A 20,646-nucleotide genomic window follows, 5' to 3' on the forward strand; every position below is an offset into this window, starting at 1 on the left:
TAGACGTCAATTACTCTCATTCCTTATTACTAGTTGGCTCAAACTCATGCACTTAGTTGGTATTTAACACTTGAAATGTTTTACCCAAACTAAATTCACAGGATCCTTTAAAGCCCATCCCCTTCCCTGCCCACTTTGATCTGACTCATAACCATCATTTTAAGACTTAACATTGACTTGGTGCCTTTTTTTTTTTTTTAAATCTTCAGTAAAGAGTTTTTGTTTTAAAATGTTAGTTGCTTTCAGGATCGTTTCCTTCTCATCATCAGGAGGAAACAAACCAGCATTGATAAAGCAGTGGGTGTTTTTCAAAGGGCCTGTATTCCTGGTGCTGGCTGCAGCAGAACCATCAGAATTGCTCATGGAAGAAAGGGAGATTTTGATTCTCTGTTCCCTGTGGCAGTAATAACTCAGTAAATAAATAAAAACCAATTCCAGCGAAATGAGCTTCCTCCTGTTTTCTTCTGGCTCTACTTTTCTGATTCTTCTTGTTTGCTTTTGGAAAACAATTATATCTAATCTTGTATAAAAGTTGTTTCTGGACAGCTCTGTGTAAATTAGTAACACTTTCTCATGTTAGTAGATTATGATTTCAGAACTTATTTTTACATTCACAAATGATGAGTTTTTCAGTAGCGTCTGACTCCAAACACTCTGGATTTAGAGATCTTTATCTCTTGTCATTTTAAGTCAATACCATTATGCTTCTAGAGACATTTAAAGACACTTTGAAGTTTATAAAGCAAATCATTTTTTCATTAATACTGGTATCTAACCACTACTTATTGTCTGTCTGAGTTTCTTAAAGAAATTAAGAAACCATATTTCCTTATCAGGTCAAAGAAATCATTAACGTGGTCTTTAGTAATAGCTGGAATTTTGATTTTTTTAAATGAATTATTTTTTTGCAATATTCTACCCTACTAGTTTGACTCTAAGGTATAGAATAGAGGAATAGGAAGGATAATACTTATCAAAATTGCTAGGAAGAGCTTGTTCAACTTAAATGTTCTTGAATTTTATGAACTAAAACGCCTTTATGTGTGGGAGATGAAAATGTAAACATAAAGTTAATTAAGAGGGGATCTAGAAACTCCTAACTAAGCTTTTGCATGTGAAGATTAATGGATACATATTCACACTACTTTTTTTAAAATCTTTTTTCTTTCTTTTTTAAAAAATTTAATTTAATTTTTTTTATTGTGGTAACATTGGTTTATGACATATAAATTTTAGGTATACATCATTATATTACGATTACTGTTTAGATTATATCATGTTCACCACCCAAAGACTAATTACAATTCATCACCACATACGTGGACCCCCATGTTCATTGCAGCATTGTTCACAATAACCAAGACTTGGAAGCAACCTAGGTGCCCATCAAGGGACGAATGGATAAAGAAGATGTGGTATTTATACATAATGGAATACTACTCAGCCATGAGAAATGATGAAATCCAGCCATTTGTAACAACATGGATAGACCTTGAGTGTAGTATGCTAAGTGAAATAAATCAAAGGAGAATGTCAAATACTATATGATCTCACTCATACGTGGAAGATAAAAACAACAGCAAGCAATCACGTGTATAGTGACTGTAAATGTAAGGATGCCTTTGATATTAAAATGTATTATTTATGTACTACTAAAAAATGTTGCTAATTATGAGTCACCATTGACTGTAGTACGCATTCAGATTTCAAAGATGTTAATATCTGAATATTTACAGCTCCGTATCGATGAAATATATTATTTCACAATAGTGTTAGGTTACAAATACATGAGACCAGTAGCTGACTACCTCTTTATCATTTTCTTTCAGATTTCTTTTATAGCATTTTTGACTCTCTGAAAATATCGTGTATAATTATTTGTATATATCATTATTAGATAATATTGTTATTCTCTTCCCTGAGAGGAGAGACCTTGTCTGTCTCATTTACTGCTATACTCCTTGCATTTAGACATAGGAGATACCCACGATTCATTTACTTAAATGAAGATCAAAGAGAGTTTCTTTCTCTGACCTGTTAATTTTCATATAAATAAGCAATATTGAGAGATTTTTCTTTCAGGCAAATTTGTTCTAGGAAGTGCAGCTGAACAAAAGTGATGTTTGAGGTAAAAAGCTGCTTAAGGAATCCTGCAAATTGTCTGTTCTATTAAAGGATGAATGGAGGGCAGTGTTGTTTTGTTTTGTTTTTTTATTCAATTGTACAACATAATGATTCAATATTTGTGTATATTGCAAAATGGTCACCACAATAAGTCTAGTTAACATCTGTCACCAGACATAGTTGCAGAATTTTTTTTCTTGTAATGAGAACTTTTAAGATCTTCTCTATCAACTTTCAAATATGCAATGCAGTATTATTAACTGTAGTCACCATGCTGTATATTACATTATTTTAATAGCTACTTTTTGGGCAAAAAATAAGCTCTCTGAGGACCTAAATCATTTCATCATTCATAGTCATATAGGAATTAATGGAAACCAAATCTCTAAAAACACAGGTAATTTCCAAGTAGAAGTTTACTGTCTTGCTTTTCTGATGCTGTGCTATTCTTCTTGACTTTGGCCTTTTCAAAAAGGTGACATAATATTGTTGCTCCAAAGGATAGTCTTTAGGCATGAAAGAAGAAACAAAAAATTTAGTTTTAGGGTAATAAGATAACTTTGTCTTAAAAAAAAGCATCCCCTGTAATTCTCCAGCAAGTTGAATGTTTGACACTGTCTTTTGAAACACTCCAAGGAGATGGGAAGAAATGAGAAGAGTTCGCAGAGTCTAAAGCTAGGACAATTTGCTCTGCTCAATATGTTTCTATCCTCAAGTATTCAATCATGGTGATGCGGGGTCGGTGAGCCGAGGAGTCGAAAGAAAGATTTCTTAGACTCTCAAGATCTGGCAGTAGTGCTCTTTTATTTAGAGAATAGTGTAGCATGGGGACAGGACCCATGGGCAGTCAGAGCTTCTGCTGCTGCTGCCTCTGCTGCCCCCGCTGGCATGGGGACAGGACCCATGGGCAGGCAGAGCTGGTGCGTGGGGACAGGACCCACGGGCAGTCAGAGCTCCTGCTGCTGCCCCGAGTTGAGGGTTAGGGCTAATTTTATAAGGCATGGGTATGTGAATCATGTCTTTACAAGACAAAGGAAAGAACATGAAAAAAAGTTAAAATGGTATCAGTGCAGGTGGGGTCTGGTCGTTGGGTGATCCCATGACTTTTAGACAAGAATCAAATCGGATTAAGTAAAGGTCAGAAGCCACCACCCTAAACCAGTTACATGAGATTGCCAGACAGCAACCAACTTAAGTTCTTGCCTTCCCCATTAAGAGCTTCTAGGGATAAGGTCATCTCTCTTCTTCTTCCTGGTACAGAGAGGGAGGCACCTTTTACAGATAGAGGTTTCCCTTAGAAATGTAAATGTTTCCCAACAAAGGGGCAAACAAATTCCACTCCTTGGAGCCTGAATCTCATCTGTAGTTTTAAAACTAACCAGCCTAAAAATCCTCATCATAAGCCATTTTAAAATTAAGCAGCCTAAAAATCCTCATCAATGGGAGTCTCATAAAGTGCAATCGATAAATTTAAAAGCCGAGAAAAATAGACGTTAAATTTCCAAGTCTAGTGATTTACTTGCTAATTGACTTCAAGCTTCTTTAGCAACATTTTCTCTAGTTTTGAAAGTGATAGTGTAGAGTCTTATGTTAATTTATATAATGCAGATTAATTTGTTCTTGTCTTTACTGTGAGATATTCTTTTTCCCTTTAATTTATTTGGGAGATCAGAGCCAATATTCCAAGGTGTTTTGCAGAATTGTAGACAGAAATCCTTGTTCGTTCTTGATTGTTGCCTGAGGAGGCATTTCCTCCAGCACCGGAATTTCTACAGTTGTCTGTATCCGGTTTCCCTTTCAAAGCTGGTGGCGTGGTCCAAAACAGCCTGTGGAGTTCCGGGATCACTCAAGTGATGACTTCAGGGCTGTGACTCAAAATATTTACTTCCCTCATGCGCCCAGATTAGCTGCCGGTTTCAGCCAGGTCGTGAATGAACTTCTTGTCAGTCTGTTTGGAGAGCATGCTTCATTTTCTTTCTCCCCACCCACCTCTATTCACACTTCCTCCCAGTGAAACTTCTGCCTGATGTGGAATCTAGTGTTTTAAGGCTTGGTCTCTGGGAAAAAAGTTCTGATTGGTAAAGAAGAACTTCCTATTGAGTAAACTTCTTGAAAAGATGGTAATTTGAGGTTATGATCCTGTCAAAGCAGAAGACATTCAAAGCAGTGGGTGATACATATTTTCTTGAAAACTGTTGGCAAAGTTTTCAATGCCTGTGTATGCCAATGCATTGTACCCGAATATATTGGACTTCTTTTGTTTGGTAAAGTAATTGAGAACACCTTTAATCATGTGATGCTTTAAGACATGGCAATTGTTTTGGGGCATATCTAAGTTTTAATAAAGCTCCAGGTTTTTCAAATGTACTTTTTTATCAAAAAGAGCCATGTTGCCTGATGTTTTTTCACATGTGGCTGGTGCTCCTTCATCCTCATTACATACTGTTGGTAAATAGCTTGCCATATGGAAAGAACTATGGGTTTTTGTGCTCCACAATACTTGATGATGAAAATAAAACCAAAAAAAAAAATTGTAAAATTTGTGCTTATTTTCCATGACATTTTCTAGCTTAAGCTAAACCTGATGTCCATAAAGGCAGATATCATAATCATTGTGGCAGGAGATGTTTTCACTGCTTTTTTTAACATAGGAAATAGAACATGGTAGCGATGAGAACCATATGCCACTTGACAGAGCAGAGCACCATCCTTGCCATCACATGCAAATTTAGAGAAAAGTCAGTTTATTCAGGAAAACAAATTCATAGAGACAATTTTTTGAAGTGAGAGGAAGAGAACTGGATAAGATTTTACGAAGAGGAAAGTTATCTTCAACCTTTCAGGAATATAATTAAAGAAAAATTGTTTTGTGTAGAGGGCAATTCAAAAACCCCATGAAGCCCATTCTTAGCAGGGCAGAAAAGCTCTTGACAGCCGCTCCTCTCCTCACCCTTCTCTCTAGTCACAGTGAACAACTCATAATCCTCTAAAGAGAAATCAAGAATACGCACTCTTTCCTTTCTTTGCCAGGCTTTTTTTCTTGGCCAAGAAAGCATTCCCTCCCTTGTCCTCTGCACTGTTTTCTCGATGCTCTTTACCCATCCTCTACCCATATCTCCGCCGTAATGACTTGTTCCCATAACTGTCTCTTGTGTTAGATAAGAGACTAATGGTAGTTAGGGGCAGACTACCATTTCCTCATGAGTTAGGGTCATAAGTGGACAACTTCAACTGAATTTTCAGGTAGGATTTGAATCAAGAATGGAAGAAAGAAGGTTTTTCAGGTTAGAGGGCCTTGGGCGCAAAGGCCTGCAGGTGGGAATGAGCATGACTTGTTTAGGGGATGGGGAACTGAGGGTAAGGGAACTCTTAGATATAAAAATAGTTCTATCTTGGAGCCTGTTAAAAATATATCCGTTAGAATAATATTCTGTCTTACACCTCATTTTCTGGAGGGTTTATCATTTTAATTTAGCAATGAGCCTGTCTCAGAACCTAACAGTAGCTTTAATGCTGAGATTCTTAGGTATATCGGAAGAGGAAGTAATGTGACTTTGAGGGAAACTGTAGGCCTCTTAAAGCAAAATAGAAATATTTCTAAATTTGAAACTGAAGGAGATAAGGGGATTGGTTAAGTAAACTACTATATGGCTATATAATGATGTACTACACAACAATGAAAATAATGCTGTAGGTCTACCTTTATGACATATTCTTAAGGGGAAAAAAGGTACATACATTTATGTATAATAATAACTTTAATGTCTTTTTAAATATTGGCTTTAAAATATCTTTTAGTATAGAAGGATATTCATGTATTCATGAAATAGGTCTTTAAGATAGACACCAAAATGTTAGCAGAGGTCATTTCTTTATGGTGAGAGTGTGGTATTTAGATTCATCTTTACATATGGCTTTATTTTATGTCTCATATTTTAATTTGTTTTGTAACGTTGTCTAATCAGAATAAATACAATAAAGAGTTAAGTAAAAAGAAGTAGAAGATAGCCTGTTTTGGCCTTATGGTACATATTACATGTACTTGTTGGTTGCTGTAGTTTTACTTTGAAAATTTTCAAACTGAAAGAAAATTTGGAGCTGTAATACAATGAACAACACTGGACCCTTCACCTAGACTCACCCATTGTTGCAGACATTGTGACCCTTAACCCCTAAATATGTCAGCATGTGTCTCTAGAACTAGGACCTTCCCTTACATAATCATGGTACTATAATCACAGATGAGAAAAGTGTCATTATGAAGATACTGTTACCTACTCTACAGTCCATATTTAAATTTCCACAAGTATGCTAATGAAGTCCTTTGTAACATAAAAAAAGTATTTAGACGCAAAAAGATTCCATCAAAGATTCCATCCTGCCTTGGGTTGCTGTGTCTCTGTTCTCTTTGAATCTTGAACGTTCCCTACTTTTTTTGTCTTTCGTGACATTGACATTTTTGAGGATTCCATATCAGGTGTCTTGTAGACAGGAATACTTGTATTGGCAAGAATAGAGCGATGTTGGTTCTGTATCATTTTGTTTTTGAAGTTTTAGAGATTAAGAGAAAATACAGGGAACCTTAATTTGAACCTCTCTGATGTGGTACTTCTGTTCAACCTGTGATTTCCTCTCATATAGAAAAGATTCCTTCCGCTCGGTCATGTTTACGGTCTTGCTCAAAAGGCTTTGTTTTAAATGAAAGCAGAAGCAGGAAGTATCGGTTGTGAGAATGTTGGACTTCTCAGATCCAGTTAGCTCATAAACTCAGTTCCCTCGGGCTAAGATTACTTGCGTTTATCGTGATGCTGTGATCTCAAGGGACAGTGAGTAGAAGTCAATCTTCCAAGCACCAGCTGTTTCTTTCGCAGTCATGCTGCATTTCTCCTCCTTGATTAATGTAAGGGGGAAAATGCCCTCATTTCCTTGGTAGAAAGGAATAGAATAGAAAGCCGGCAACCCTGTGTTGAGAACACAGTTAACTGTGTAAGAGAACACAGTTAGCTTGCAGTGGAAAAAAAAAAAAAAAAAATCCTGTTAACGTGTAACCATAAATTTTATAGTTAAAATCCTTGAAAAACTATCAATTGAACTGAAGTTTTCCAGGGGCCCCTAAGCTTCTTTGTAGTTGTAGGTCAGGCCCTTCTGGAAATAGCATTATGTCTTTAGAATATATGTTACTCAGACTGTGCTAGACTATACTTTAGTAACAACATGCTTTATTTACAAACAAAACCCCAAATCTTACTCACTTCAAAAAAGGATGATTTTTTCTCATGTCATCATCATGTGGATCATTTGGCTGTTCTTGTGGTTTAGAAAATTGGACTGAGGCTGCTTCCATCAAGCAATTCCACCATCTATTCTAGCCTCAGGGATGGGAGAGAGAAAACATGGAGAGCTCATATCCACTCTTCTTTCATTTGTTTGTTTTTTAATGAGTTGACTTCCTTTTTTAGTGAGGAAGATTGGCCCTGAGCTAACATCTATTGCCAATCTTCTTCTTATTGCTTGAGGAAGATCGTCATTGAGCTAACATCTGTGCCAGTCTTCCTCTGTTTTGTATGTGGGCTGCTGCCACAGCATGGCTTGATGGGCCATGTGTAGGTCTGTGCCCGGGATCCGAACGTGCAAACCTAGGCTGCTGAAGCGGAGCACATGATGAAACATTAAGCACTCGGCAACCAGGCTAGGCCCTGTCTTTTTTTTTTTCCTTCTTCTTCTTCTCCCCAAAGCCCCCCAGTACATAGTTGTATATTCTAGTTGTAGGTCCCTCTAGTTCTGCTATGTGGGACGCCGCCTCAGCGTGGCTTGATGAGTGGTGCTAGGTCTGCGCCCAGGATCTGAACCGGCGAAACCCTGGGCTGCCCAAGTGGAGCATGTGAACTGAACCACTTGGCCACGGGGCTTGGCCCCTGGTCTTTTTTTAAAAAAAAATCTACAGTGCTTTACCTTAGTGCCTGGTGATCGGAAATAATTTTTTCAATAATGTGGGCTGAAAAATGAATGTTTGCATGTAGTGTGCCAAATCTAATTCTTTTTCCTACCGGCTGACTCATGTCTCCTGGATTCTAACTCTTGTGTTATAGTGTCGTTGGCCCACATCTTAATCTTTTACTACAGGTGTTCTACAAAGGGGTTTCATAGCCTTTCATTTTCATAGATCTCTTTATGCCATAGAAAGAACGTTTGGGAGTACAGAAGGTAATCATATTTGTTGAATCAATTTGTTTAATAGTTAATTATTTTATAAGTATTTGTTTCATATCAAGTCTTTGTTTAATAGTTAATGATCTTACAGTTTAGCAATTGGAACACTTCACTTACTGTTAACTTTTTCACATCTGCATTATGATAATTGATGTTATTAACCCTGAAACACTTCTAGATCATCCTGTATTTTATTTTTTCTGATTAGTTGAAAGTCCCTGATGCATATAAAGTATGAGATAAATAGCCAGTCTGGCATTTGATTAATCAAAGGCACGCTGTTTGTAAACCTGACTGGATTGAAATATACTCAGTTGTACTAAGAATATATATTTTATTTCTCACCCCTCGCAATATTTTTTTTAGGCAATAGAGATTATGCCAAGGATGATCCATTGGAGTTTAAGTCCCACCAGTGGTTTGGAGCATCTGTGAGATCAAAACAGGATAAAATTTTGGTAAGTCTTTTGGATATTTACTCATAGGTGAGTTCAGTCAGTTTGTGTGGAAACAGAGGAAGTTTTATGTTTGAAAACTGATAGTAAAACTCCTTGTGCTCAGGGCCACAGGGTGTGATGAGATAAGATGGCTCTGGTCAAAGGCCACCCATCTCAGGGTACCATCTCTCTTGCCCTTCACAGACTTGGCTTCTGTGATTTTCCACCTTCCTTCCTACATTGTCTGTTTTCCCAGCCCCTCTTGGTGGTTCCCAGCAGTTTGTTTCCATCCAGACTGGTTTAGGAATAGTGTGCCTTTAATTAATCAAACACCCTAGTACCTCCTCTCCTTAAAAATAAAACCACCTTCCCTTTGCCTCATCTTCCCTTCTGCTCTGGCCCATTCCTTTGCTCTCCTTTTCAGAGACTTTTTGAAAGTGTTCTCTATAGTCATCATCACCACTTCTTCACTTCACATTCTCTTCCCAGCCATTCCAGTCAGACTCAGGTCAGCACGGCCAAGGTCACTCTTGACTTTCAGGTCACTGAAATCCACTGGTCCTTATTCTTATCTTTCTTGCCCCCTCAGCACCATTCACCAAGGTCAGTTGACCATTCTTTTTGAGATCCTTTTCTTCCTTTGGCTTCTGGGACACTATATGTTACTGGTTTTCTCCCATCTCGCTGGCTACTTCTTTGCAGTCTCTTTTAGGGGCTCCTCTTTCTGCCCAATTTCTAAGTGTTGGGGTGTCCCTGAGCTTTGTTCTGAGCCCCTACTCTTCTCTAACCACACCTTTTACCAGCTGCTCCTGTCCTGTCCCGTGGCTGTTAATACAATCTGTATGTCGTAATCCCCAAATCTATATCTCTCGCTCTTAATTCTCCTTGGATCTTTAAAATCGTATTTCCAAACTACCTATTTGGCATCTCCATTTGGATATTTCACATATTACTCATAATGAACATGGCCAAAATAGAACTCTTGTTGTTGTCCGTCAAAAAGGAAAAAAACACAAAAATAACTGCATCCATACAAAACTTGCCCAGCTTATTTAGAGGCATGACTCTCTACCCCATCCACCAGCGAGCCCTGCCAATTCCACCTCCAGCCTTCGGAATGTATCCCCTGTCCGTCAATACATCATCTCCACTATTTCTGTCCTGTACCCAGCCACCATCATTACTCACCTGGGCCAATGCAGTGGGTCTTGTCATCTCTCTGCTTCCTCTCTTGCCCAACTACAATCCATTCTCCATAGAAGGACCAGAGTGATCCAGAGCATTTCACCTTCTTGATTAAAACAGTCAAGCAGCTTTTCATCACTCTTAGAAGAAAAATCACATGCTCATCCAGACTTTTATAGCATCTCTGTGATCCGGTCTCTGGCTGCTGTCTCTTTGGCATCATCTCTCTCCATTTTATGTACTTAAGCTGCACTAGTCTTGTTATTCCTTCCACATGCCAAGTCGTTTAAGTTAGGAGCTTTGTGGTCGTGTTCCTCTGCCAATGTTATGCTCATCTTGTTGATTTTCACTTGGCTAGCTCCTTGTCATTCTGATTTCAGCTTTAATTTCATTTCCTTAGAGAACCTTCCCTATTTTAATTACCTGCATAGTCTTTATTACTGTCTTTTTTTTCATTTGATTGTGGGGCATCAGGAAAAGATTTGTTTAGGAAGTGAAATTTCAGCGGAGCTTTAAAGGATGTATCAGATTTTAGCAATTGGAGATGAAGGGTAGGGTTGAGAGTGGGGGCATTCTAGGCAGAAAGAGGTGCAAAGGAGCAGAAATAAGCAGACGTAGCAAATAATCCACTCTGGAACATCAAGTACGTGGAGAGAAGTAACTACGATTACTGACTTTCTGCTTTTTCAGGGTAGGTATAAAATGACCCAATGTTGATGTCTGCAGTGGTTGTGTTAACGTTTTGCTTCAAAAGTATTATAGAAAATTCATTGAACTTTTTTCCAGCAAATTAATTTGTTACACTTTTGGTAGATTACTATGCTCTGAAAACATGCATTATTCTACTCCTTATGCATGGTGTTGAAATCTGTAACTCGGAAGACAAAAAGGTCATAGTTTATTCAGAAAGTAAATAAAGTAAGCACTGCAAATTCTTTTACTGTCTTCTTACTTAAAATATGCTTTATAATTTAGGGGTATATTCTACAAGCATTAGAGTGTTATTTCGTTAGAATGTTGATTCGGTCTGTGACCTTCAGCTTGGCACATAACATCGAGAAGAATGCTACCCGAAATAATAACTTTGCTAACTATTTTGAAAGAAAAATCTAGACTACAAATATGGCCTTCCAAAGAATATGAGAAAAGCACGTCTTTTTAAATCGTTACTTTATCCATTCCTTAGTGATAGGGAATTTAAGGTATAGGATAGGTTTGATTCATTTTTATTAATGCTTAGAAAGTGATGTTACGTTGAGGTAGTATAGATTGTCTGAAACCCTAATTTTTCAGAGAATTTCTGTGTCATGGACTGCTCCTTTGATCTCAGGCCTGTGCCCCACTCTACCACTGGAGGACGGAAATGAAACAGGAAAGAGAGCCGGTTGGAACGTGCTTTCTTCAAGATGGAGCAAAGACTGTTGAGTATGCTCCATGCAGATCAAGTATGTACGGGAAGTTGTACCAGCTTTTCAGAAGAGGGCCGGGAAGCCTACTTTGTTAAAAAACGTGTGTGTGTGTTAAATTGGTAGACATATTGTGATGTTCGATGACAGCAAAATGAAAACAATCCTATTAATGTAAAGAAATTATGAATGTACAGTCAACAAGTTAATCTTGTCTCCCTAAGAACTAATTTTCATCTTCCTTGGTTAGTAGTAACTAATATATGGTTTGGGAACCTGTATTTTTAGCCCCTATTAGTCAAAAGGTTCTTCACTCAGCTTCTGTAACAGAGATGTGGGACCCCCACAACTAAAGATTGTGATTCAGTAGGTCTAGGTTGGGCCCGGATGCCTGCATTTTCAATAAGCTCTCCAAGGTAATTTTATGGATACTGAAGTTTGGGAACTACAGATTTATATTAATAATGATGTTAAAAATTAAAAATGATGTCTTAAACAACCAGAGTTTATATAGGAAGGTGAAACATTAAGCTCAGGAGTCTGCTTCTGAATTTCCCTGCTTTTAATCAGAGTTTCTTTGTCAATCTGTTACCAAGCTTCTTCTTCTTTTCGTCATCCAAAAGATCTCACACTGTTCTCTGATATTATTTGAAATTTCAGATGAAATTGATATTGAGACTAAAGATGATTTTGAGCGCTTATCATTTTGATTGTGCTTTTCCAAACTCTGTGCGTCCTTTTCCCCTTGGAGATTCCGGTTCTTCTGCCTCCCCACCTTTGTGGAATTGGCCACCACTCCAGATCCTCTTTATTCCAGAAACATAAAAACAGCTTATTGAAATGCAGTGTTGTGTTTATACCGGAAACACTTTTTATGCCATTACTTTTTATGTTCCACTGGTCACCAGATAGTTTAGTAGAGAGAAAGCAGCAAAAGCACAACATTGGGTAAGGCTCTTACTGCTAGGCTCTTTCCTCCTGTGTTAGGCAACTTGTGATACCAGGTCAAAGGAACTGAGTAAATCCTCAAAACTGTAAACAATTGAACCTCTGAGAAACTGCAAATGATTTCATCAGACACTTATTTCTTAGCTCTCAGCACCTTGACCCTCCTTGCTGTAAGTGAGAGGTAAACATCCAAAGAATGTTCCCTAGCCAGAACCACAGTGTTTATTAGGATAGGTCAGGAAGCACACCCTACGCAGGGTGGAGGAGGTTGGCAGCTTTGTCCTCAGTGCTCGGTGTCATCTGTTGGTATTTGGGTCATAGTGCTGTTGTCTTTGGTGGTATATGGAAAATATGAGGATTAATGTGTATTTTTAATTTCTGTGTTATAAAAAATGTGCCTATCATGAGAAGGTAATTTTATGGCTATGAAGAATGAGCTAACTCTCCTATACCAGGTTGGCTGTCGTTTATACAGTGGACACACATGTAAAATCCCCCTTATCTCGTATGATAGATGTGGGAACAGAGATTCAGACAGTTGAAGTCATTTTCTTTTCCTACATCCTGTGGTAGTGAGTGGTCTAATGAGGATTTGGACTCAGGTCTGTCTTACTCCAAAGGAACCTTTCTTCTGTATTACTAACAATGGAGTTTTCCATTTCACTTGCCTCTGTATTAAGCACAGCTTTTCTACAAAGAAAACTTCCTGTTTTCACAGTACAAGTTTGGATAATTTTTGATGTGTGAGAGTACACAGAACCCTCCTGAAAGCAAGCATTGTGTTGATGATCCCTTGTGGATATACTGCCCTGTCAGGCTAGTAGTTTTTGTCATTTTGCCTCTTTAGTAATGACCGGCTCTTTTCTCAGCATCTATTTAAAGGATTAAGGCATTGAGGTTTGCGTGATGTATCTGTTACATAATGCTTTCACTTACTTGGTTCAGGCATGGAAGTTGTAAAATCGTTTTAAACTTTTTTTCTAAAATCTTTCACATCTGAATCAGGTCAGGAAACTGGCCTGTGTGAGCTGAGCCTGTTTTTGTAAATAAAGTTTTATTGGAACACAGCCACACCATTTGTTTACGTGTTGTCTGTGAAGGGAGAGTTGAGCAGCTGCCACAGAGACTGTCTAGTGGCTGTGTCTAAAATATATTCTATATACTTTCTAACCCTGTATTTAGATCTAGCTCTGATCTAAATAACAAAACCTCGGATCTTAGAAAAAGCACAAAGAACATCTTCAAAAAAGCAAAGTGAATGCTTTTCCTCCTAATAAATCTGGCTTTCAGTATCCCTTGATCGTTGTCCATGCTTTTTGGCTCCACCTTTGAAATATTAAGCTACCTGTAGGCCGAAATTACGAGGGGCAGCCTACCGAGGGGAGAAACACTCAGGGGTGGGAATCTGAGAACCTGGGTCATGTTCTCACATTCTGCCGACAGCGAGCGTGTGGCTGTGGGTGATGCACTTAACCACTCTGGGCCTGTCTTTCGTCATTGGCAGAACACTGATTTGGGCAAAAGACTTCAGCGGTACAATTTTAGCATTTTGTATCTTCTTCATACTTCAGTAAATTTAATGATTGATTTTTCCATGGGATGCCAGTTTTGTAAGGCTATGTTGCTAACTCTGCTTGTTTTGGTGGTGGTAGTTTGTGGAGTTTTTTGTTGTCATTGTTCATTTGTTTGTTTGCTTTTGTTTTTAACACGACCTGTGTGGACACCCTGGGCACAGAACTTCACTGTCTGTGACACACTTACCTTCTTACTGATGATGTTTGCTTTTGGCTTTTCAGAACTGTATCTGTGACCATTCTTGGCGTTACACAATAGGCCAAATGTCTTTCTGTTCTCAAAGTGCCTGAGCCACAAATCATATGACTTAAATACGCTTTCAACTCCGTGCTCAGACTGAGTCTTTTGTTCTTTCTGTTTGCTTTCTCAGGATGATGTTATTTGTACACAGATTTTTCTATTATGGTTTCTAGTTGGCTTTTCCTTCCTCTTGTTCACTACTCAGGGAATTATAAATGCATCCTTGATTTGAGGTAGTACAGGCTAGTGGTACTAGACAGGCCTAGGCTCAGATCCACGCTCTTTTATTTACTAGCTGGTTGATTGTGGTCAAGTTACTTAATATCTGTGAGCTTGAGTTTCCTTATCTGTAAATTGTGAATAATGATAGTATCTCTCATAGGATTGCTGTAAAGGTCTTAGATAATGCCACAGAAAATGCTTTAGTACAGTACTTGACTCATAGCAAGAGCTTAATAAATAGTAGTTGCTCTTACTATCATAATCAATAGTATTATTTATAATATCGTCAGGCTTAACGAATGAGAGAGATATTAATTGTAGAAATAAAAACAAAAGCCTTCCCTGAAATAGGTTATAGTCAACATAAATTTCTTTATGTTGGCGTAAACACTCAGTTTAGTATGTACCTGTTAAGAAGAATTTAAAGGCAGCCATGCTTTCTAGCTGGATGTTCTGGGAAACCAAGTAAAGCAGATAATTGTACAGTATGGTAATCAAAAAAGGATGTCTTTATAAATAGCCTGGAATAATTCCCCAGATGCAACTTGAATAAAGAAAATAAACGGCTGGCTTGAGGTCAGAGCGGAATTCCTTAGTATGATTCACTAGACACTGGAAACCCCAGCCCCACATTTTCCCACTCCCTCTTGGTTAGAAAAATTTACATTGGGGTAGCATTACACTCTTGAGGCTATTTTCTAAAGGAGATTCTAAACTTAGATGTTAAATGTGTAATCTTGGGGCAGTTCCCAGGTTTTTAAAATGGGTTCAAAATTTTTGGTGGGAGTATTTGAAAAAATTATTGCAAGTTGTCTTTATGACTAAAAATATTTTTGGTTCCTGTATTTGGGTGGCAAATACAGTAATACTATAGCTTAGTTATTTATATATTGTAACATTGGTTACAAGAATTCCTTGATAACTGAAGAGTAGGGTTTCCCATTGTTCCTTGTTATCCTTAAAGTAAAAGAAGGGAGAGTCTTCAGGTCCCTCCATCCCTCTATTCTGGGTACAGTATTACTCATGATTAGAGTTAATGTAAATTAATTGGCTAAGTGTCAAGGAATTGTCTCTTTTTGTGAGGACTACAAAAAAAAGGAGTAACTACAAAAGAATAAAAAAGTATTGAGCCTGTTATCATGTGGAAAATACTTGAAAGTGTCATGTTGAAAGATGTTCACTTTTGTCGACCCCAGTGCTGAATATATTGTGAGGCCAGTTTCAGATTTTGCGCTTTGCAGAACGTTAAGTGAGGGTCTAACCATCACCTGAAATTCCCCATTATGTTTTTCGTAGATATTTTATTGTTGTTATTGGCTATAAATTGTTTGTATAGGAAATGTATTAGGGATGTGTGTGTCTCTTTAATATTCATAATAGCTTGGCAAAGACCTAGCAATCGTGGGGTAATAATCGTATGAAATAGGAATTTCAAATTGGAGTTAACTCACAGATCGCAACTCATCATTGTTTTATGAAATCAAAATAGTGGGTCATAACCAGTAACTTTAAAAAAAGGAATTAAATATAATAAAGCAGAATATATCATAATATATTGTGCATAATAATAGTGATACTGTTTTGTGAAATTTTGTTTTATCTATTACACACACACATAATGTGTGTATGTTGGATTGGTGGGCTGTGATGCAAAATATAATCTTGCTGTGGGTTGTAGTTAAAAATCAGTTTGAAACCCACCATCTGGGGGGATCTTTCTGTTCCCTGGTGACTGATATAGCTACTTTAATCTGTCTCTGTTGCCATATCTAAGAAAATGGTGCTGATCGACATGCATGCTGCCATTTTTAGAACGTGATAATAGCTCATTAAGGGCCTGAGTGAATGAGCACCCCCCGAAACGAGTGCACTTTCTTATGATTACAGTGATATCAGATTTTTCTCATGTTTTGTTTTGTGTTATTTGTTTGTTTCTGGGTTTGTGTATGTTTCCAATCTTTTTATTTTAGAAAATATTGATGCTGATGGACAGGGATTTTGTCAAGGAGGATTCAGCATTGATTTTACTAAAGTAAGTTGTCATTTAAGACTGAATGAGATTCAGATCTACGTTATTATCTAAACAATGGTTGAAAATTAATGAGTCAATACTTCAGCTTCTCTATCATTCTTACTGTTTTATGAAAACAGCTAGTAAAGATGACCCATGCATTTTGATAGTCTTTGCCTTATTAATTCTCTCCCCAGTAGACGTTGTTTATTTGAAATAGACATCAAAATAGGAGTGAAGGATAGTTAGGAAATGTCTTCAGGAGATGATAGATAACTCTCATGGCTTAATATTAAAATTTCCAGTTAGATAGGCTTACTATTAAAATTTCCAGTTAGATAAACTTATAGAATATTAAAGTTTTCTGTTTTTGACTGAAATTGGTTTTTCACAAAAGCTATCAATGGGAGCTTTATTACAAAATTAAAGTTTAATTACATAAAAGCTGAGAAACATGCATGTTTGCCATCTATTATGTGTCTAAAGACACCAAGTAAAGCTGAAGCAATTTCTTTGTGGTAAGAAATCTCATATGCGTATTTTTAACTAAGCTAATACGCTCTTCAGAGTTGATAGTTTTTATCTAATTTTCTAAAATAAGAATTTCATTTATATTTTCAAAGGAAATTTTTCTTAAGTACTTTTCTTTATATAATTTTCTTTTGTGTGTGTGGGTTTTTTTGAGTGTGATATATGAATATTTGAATATCAAATTGAGAATATTCCTCCCAGAGAAGCCTCAAAATTATATTGATTGATTAAAAGTAGAGCTTCCTTAGAAAGCTTAATATGGCTTTCTTAAAAAATGCGAGCAGAGTGCCTTAAATTTATTAAAACAGCAGAAACTATAATCATGTGAATCAGAAAAACTAATGAAACATCTTTTTGTTTTAATTTGTATTTTATCTTTATTTTATTAAAAAAATTTTTTTCTAGACTAGGTACTAGTAATTATAGTCAACTCTCCTTACTAAATACTTGATGTTAATTTACTCAATTTGAAATTCATAATTCCGAATTTACTCATAATTACTCCTAATTCAAAATTTAAGGAAGCAAAACAGAGGTAAAGTATATTAATAAATATTAGGTTTAAACTTGCATGATGTATTTTCAAATAGGTGTTGTATTAAAAATAAGTGTCCATGTTTTCTGTACCTATGCCTGTACAGCTATAACCCAAGAAATAGTCTCTTACCATGAATGGTCATTGTTCAATTAACTGTTCACTTCAACTCATTTCTGAAAAAAGGGTGTCGTTTTAGAGCAGACAACCTAGAAGTATCTTTTACATAGCCAGGGCAGGAGATTGTGCATTCAGAGCTTGAAAGGGCTGGATGTCCATTTGGAGGGGGAAAAATTTCTCTTACCTCCAGAAAGAAGAAATTTCTAAAATATTATGCTCGAACTCTAAATACCTTGAATTAAATACCTATAATTTGTTACAGTTATAAGAAATGCTAGTCAAGTGTAATTTGTATATATAACATACCCTGAAAAATTTACCCTTTAACTTCACTCCTGTTTAGATCTGCAAGCCACTAAAAATAATTTTCCTTTAGTCAAAAAGTGTTTAATGATTATTAGGAAAGGAAATTTGCCTTTGTAGTCACAAATATAATGTACAAAATTAAGGAGTGACTTTTTTCTTCATTGTAGTGCAGTAATACTTTGCAGTAGGGCTTCATGCCAAGTGTGTGAAGCAGCCGTGATCTGCAGAATATATATGTAAATGCGTATTTGCATATTTTCATATATTAAATGAATATAACTTTTCTTTTTGATTTTTATTGTATTTTAGAAAAAGTAGAATGAAAATTACTAAAACTGAGTTAGATGAGTTTTAGATGTATGATTTTGTTTGCCTTAATATATACGTATATATATCATATACATATATACATGTATATATAGCTTTTATGTTTATCACATTGCTTTCAGTTTTTAAAGCTACATGTTTTTAAATATATATCTTGTTGTTGCTTGATTTAATCTAGGCTGACAGAGTACTTCTTGGTGGTCCTGGTAGTTTTTATTGGCAAGGTAGGTTAATATTGTTTAAATTACCCAATAATGACTGTGTTTCAGACTCACCTGGTTTTTCATGTGCCTTTGAGAGTTTTCAGATTATTTTAAAGAAAGAAATGGAAAAATTCAATTTAAATGTATAATCACTATCTGTAACAAAATGTTTTTTGAAAGGACTACAGCATCATATATATAATATATAACATATTATTAATATATATTATATATTATATAAATATATTCCTAGTAGAAAATAAACTGAGTATTTTTAAAGTAAATATGTAAAGTAATTTAAAATAATTTCTTTTTATTGTTTGTGGTATGTACTTCTCCATCTCTGTACCCTAGAGGCCATGACATAAGCATTAGGAAATGTGTGGAACTGATCTGTAACAGGTAAATTGTGGTGTTCCAAAATCTCATAGTTTAAAAAATATTTTGAATTTGCTCATTAGAATATTGGAATGGTTATTTTCTCATTAATTACTGACATCAAGAATGATTTCTTTGGGAAGTTTTTTGGGTTTTTTTTAAGATTTTCTTTTTTCTTTTTCTCCCCAAAGCCCCTCGGTACATAGTTGTATATTTTTAGTTGTGGATCCTTCTAGTTGTGGCATGTGGGAGGCCGCCTCAGCATGGCTTGATGAGCAGTGCCATGTCTGCGTCCAGGATTCGAACCGGCAAAACCCTGGGCTACTGAAGCAGAGCAGGCGAACTTCACCACTTGGCCACCGGGCCGGCCCCCTCTTTGGGGAGTTTTAAAAATAGAGGATCTTAGTAAGCTTCAAAAGAATATAATTAAACTGGCATTGATATAAAGATAAAACACTACATTCTTCAGTCATTCTGAGGGGCCTAGTAAAATTACCATTTGAACAGATGTATAGCAGATCATTATTTGCTGACAGTTTGAAAATAGGTAACTAAATCTACTTATTTGTTTACTTTATGTTTCATTTATCATTAGATTTACCCATTTATTTAGTCAATATATTCATGTTTATTTTCTGCTAAAAAGTGCTGTTTGAGGGTCAGAACTTGTTCACTGAGGTTCTGATATTCAAGCGTTGTTGGTATTTGGAAGAACTGGAACGCCTGTGACTATATTGATTTGCAAGTACTTTCCGATTCTGAATTTTACTTCTGTATTCTCCGCTATGCTTTCCTTACATCGTTGTGGGAAAACCCGTGCTTGCTTTTGCTTTATAGAAAGGGAAGCTGGGCCGGCCCGGTGGCGCAGCAGTTAAGTGCGCATGTCCCGCTTCTCGGCGGCCTGGGGTTCACTGGTTTGGATCCTGGGTGTGGACATGGTACCACTTGGCATGCCATGCTGTGGCAGGCGTCCCACCAATAAAGTAGAGGAAGATGGGCATGGATGTTAGCTCAGGGCCAGTCTTCCTCGGCAAAAAGGGGAGGATTGGCAGTAGTTAGCTCAGGGCTAATCTTCCTCAAAAAAAAAAAAAAGAACTAAGGAAGGGAAGCTAAAGAAGACATTTACTGAAGGAAATAGATTGGAAGGAAAATAAGAAGGAAGGAAAACTGGGAATAAGTGAGAAGTTGAAAGGGATGGCAAAGGAGAGAATGAAGAAAAGAGAAGAATCAGGCAAAGACAGGGATTGGTTATGAGACAGACTAAATCTGAAAATTTTGCATTTCTATGAATTATCTATTGGAAAATGAAATGATTTAAGAAAATTGCAATTGAATTTTATAGGGTTTTTTTCTGGCTTGTTTTATACTTTTAAAATGAAAAGAAAAATAGTTTGAATTACATATGAGAAAATAGGAAATATTAATATTTCCTAGTTATATATAAGACATAGATTTACTTTTCTTCTTTCCTGCTAGGTGTGTCATTCAGCGGAGGGGAGGGACATGTCTGTTGGGCCTGCCTGGGAACCAAAGATAGATTGTGTGATTCTCAGTCAGGACAGCTTGTTAACTCTGCCTTTTTACAAGCTGTGAAGATGTTTAAATGACTTGTTCTTTTAATACCTTGAGTATTACACAATGTTTGTATGCATTCCGATTTATTATAAATTAGGACAGATATAGATACTATTCATATTATGTTCATTGGAGTTTTATTATAAACGGGCTGTAATATGTAAGTAAAAGCTCCGTGACTGGGCATAGAGTATTTTGTTTTAATAAGATTAAAATCAGCAGGTTTCACCCTGAATAAGTAAGTATGTTAGAATGAATTTTTCCATAAATCTCAGAGTTGCTTCTGTAAGAATAGAGAAAATGATACTTGTTT

The 20,646-nt window shown here is 36.6% G+C and overlaps 1 protein-coding gene across 2 annotated transcripts in view; it reads left to right on the forward strand.

Annotated features, from left to right (window-relative positions):
- The window catches only part of ITGAV (integrin subunit alpha V), an 86,760-nt gene that overhangs the window by 22,612 nt on the left and 43,502 nt on the right, over positions 1-20,646 (forward strand). For both annotated transcript variants that reach the window (XM_046657827.1, XM_046657826.1), the window contains exons 3-6: positions 8,701-8,792; positions 11,287-11,401; positions 16,318-16,379; positions 18,356-18,401. In XM_046657827.1, the coding sequence (XP_046513783.1) occupies positions 8,701-8,792; positions 11,287-11,401; positions 16,318-16,379; positions 18,356-18,401 (315 nt within the window). The remainder of the gene's footprint in view (positions 1-8,700; positions 8,793-11,286; positions 11,402-16,317; positions 16,380-18,355; positions 18,402-20,646) is intronic.

Source organism: Equus quagga, chromosome 4 (assembly GCF_021613505.1).
Source record: "Equus quagga isolate Etosha38 chromosome 4, UCLA_HA_Equagga_1.0, whole genome shotgun sequence".
NCBI classification, from domain to species: domain Eukaryota; kingdom Metazoa; phylum Chordata; class Mammalia; order Perissodactyla; family Equidae; genus Equus; species Equus quagga.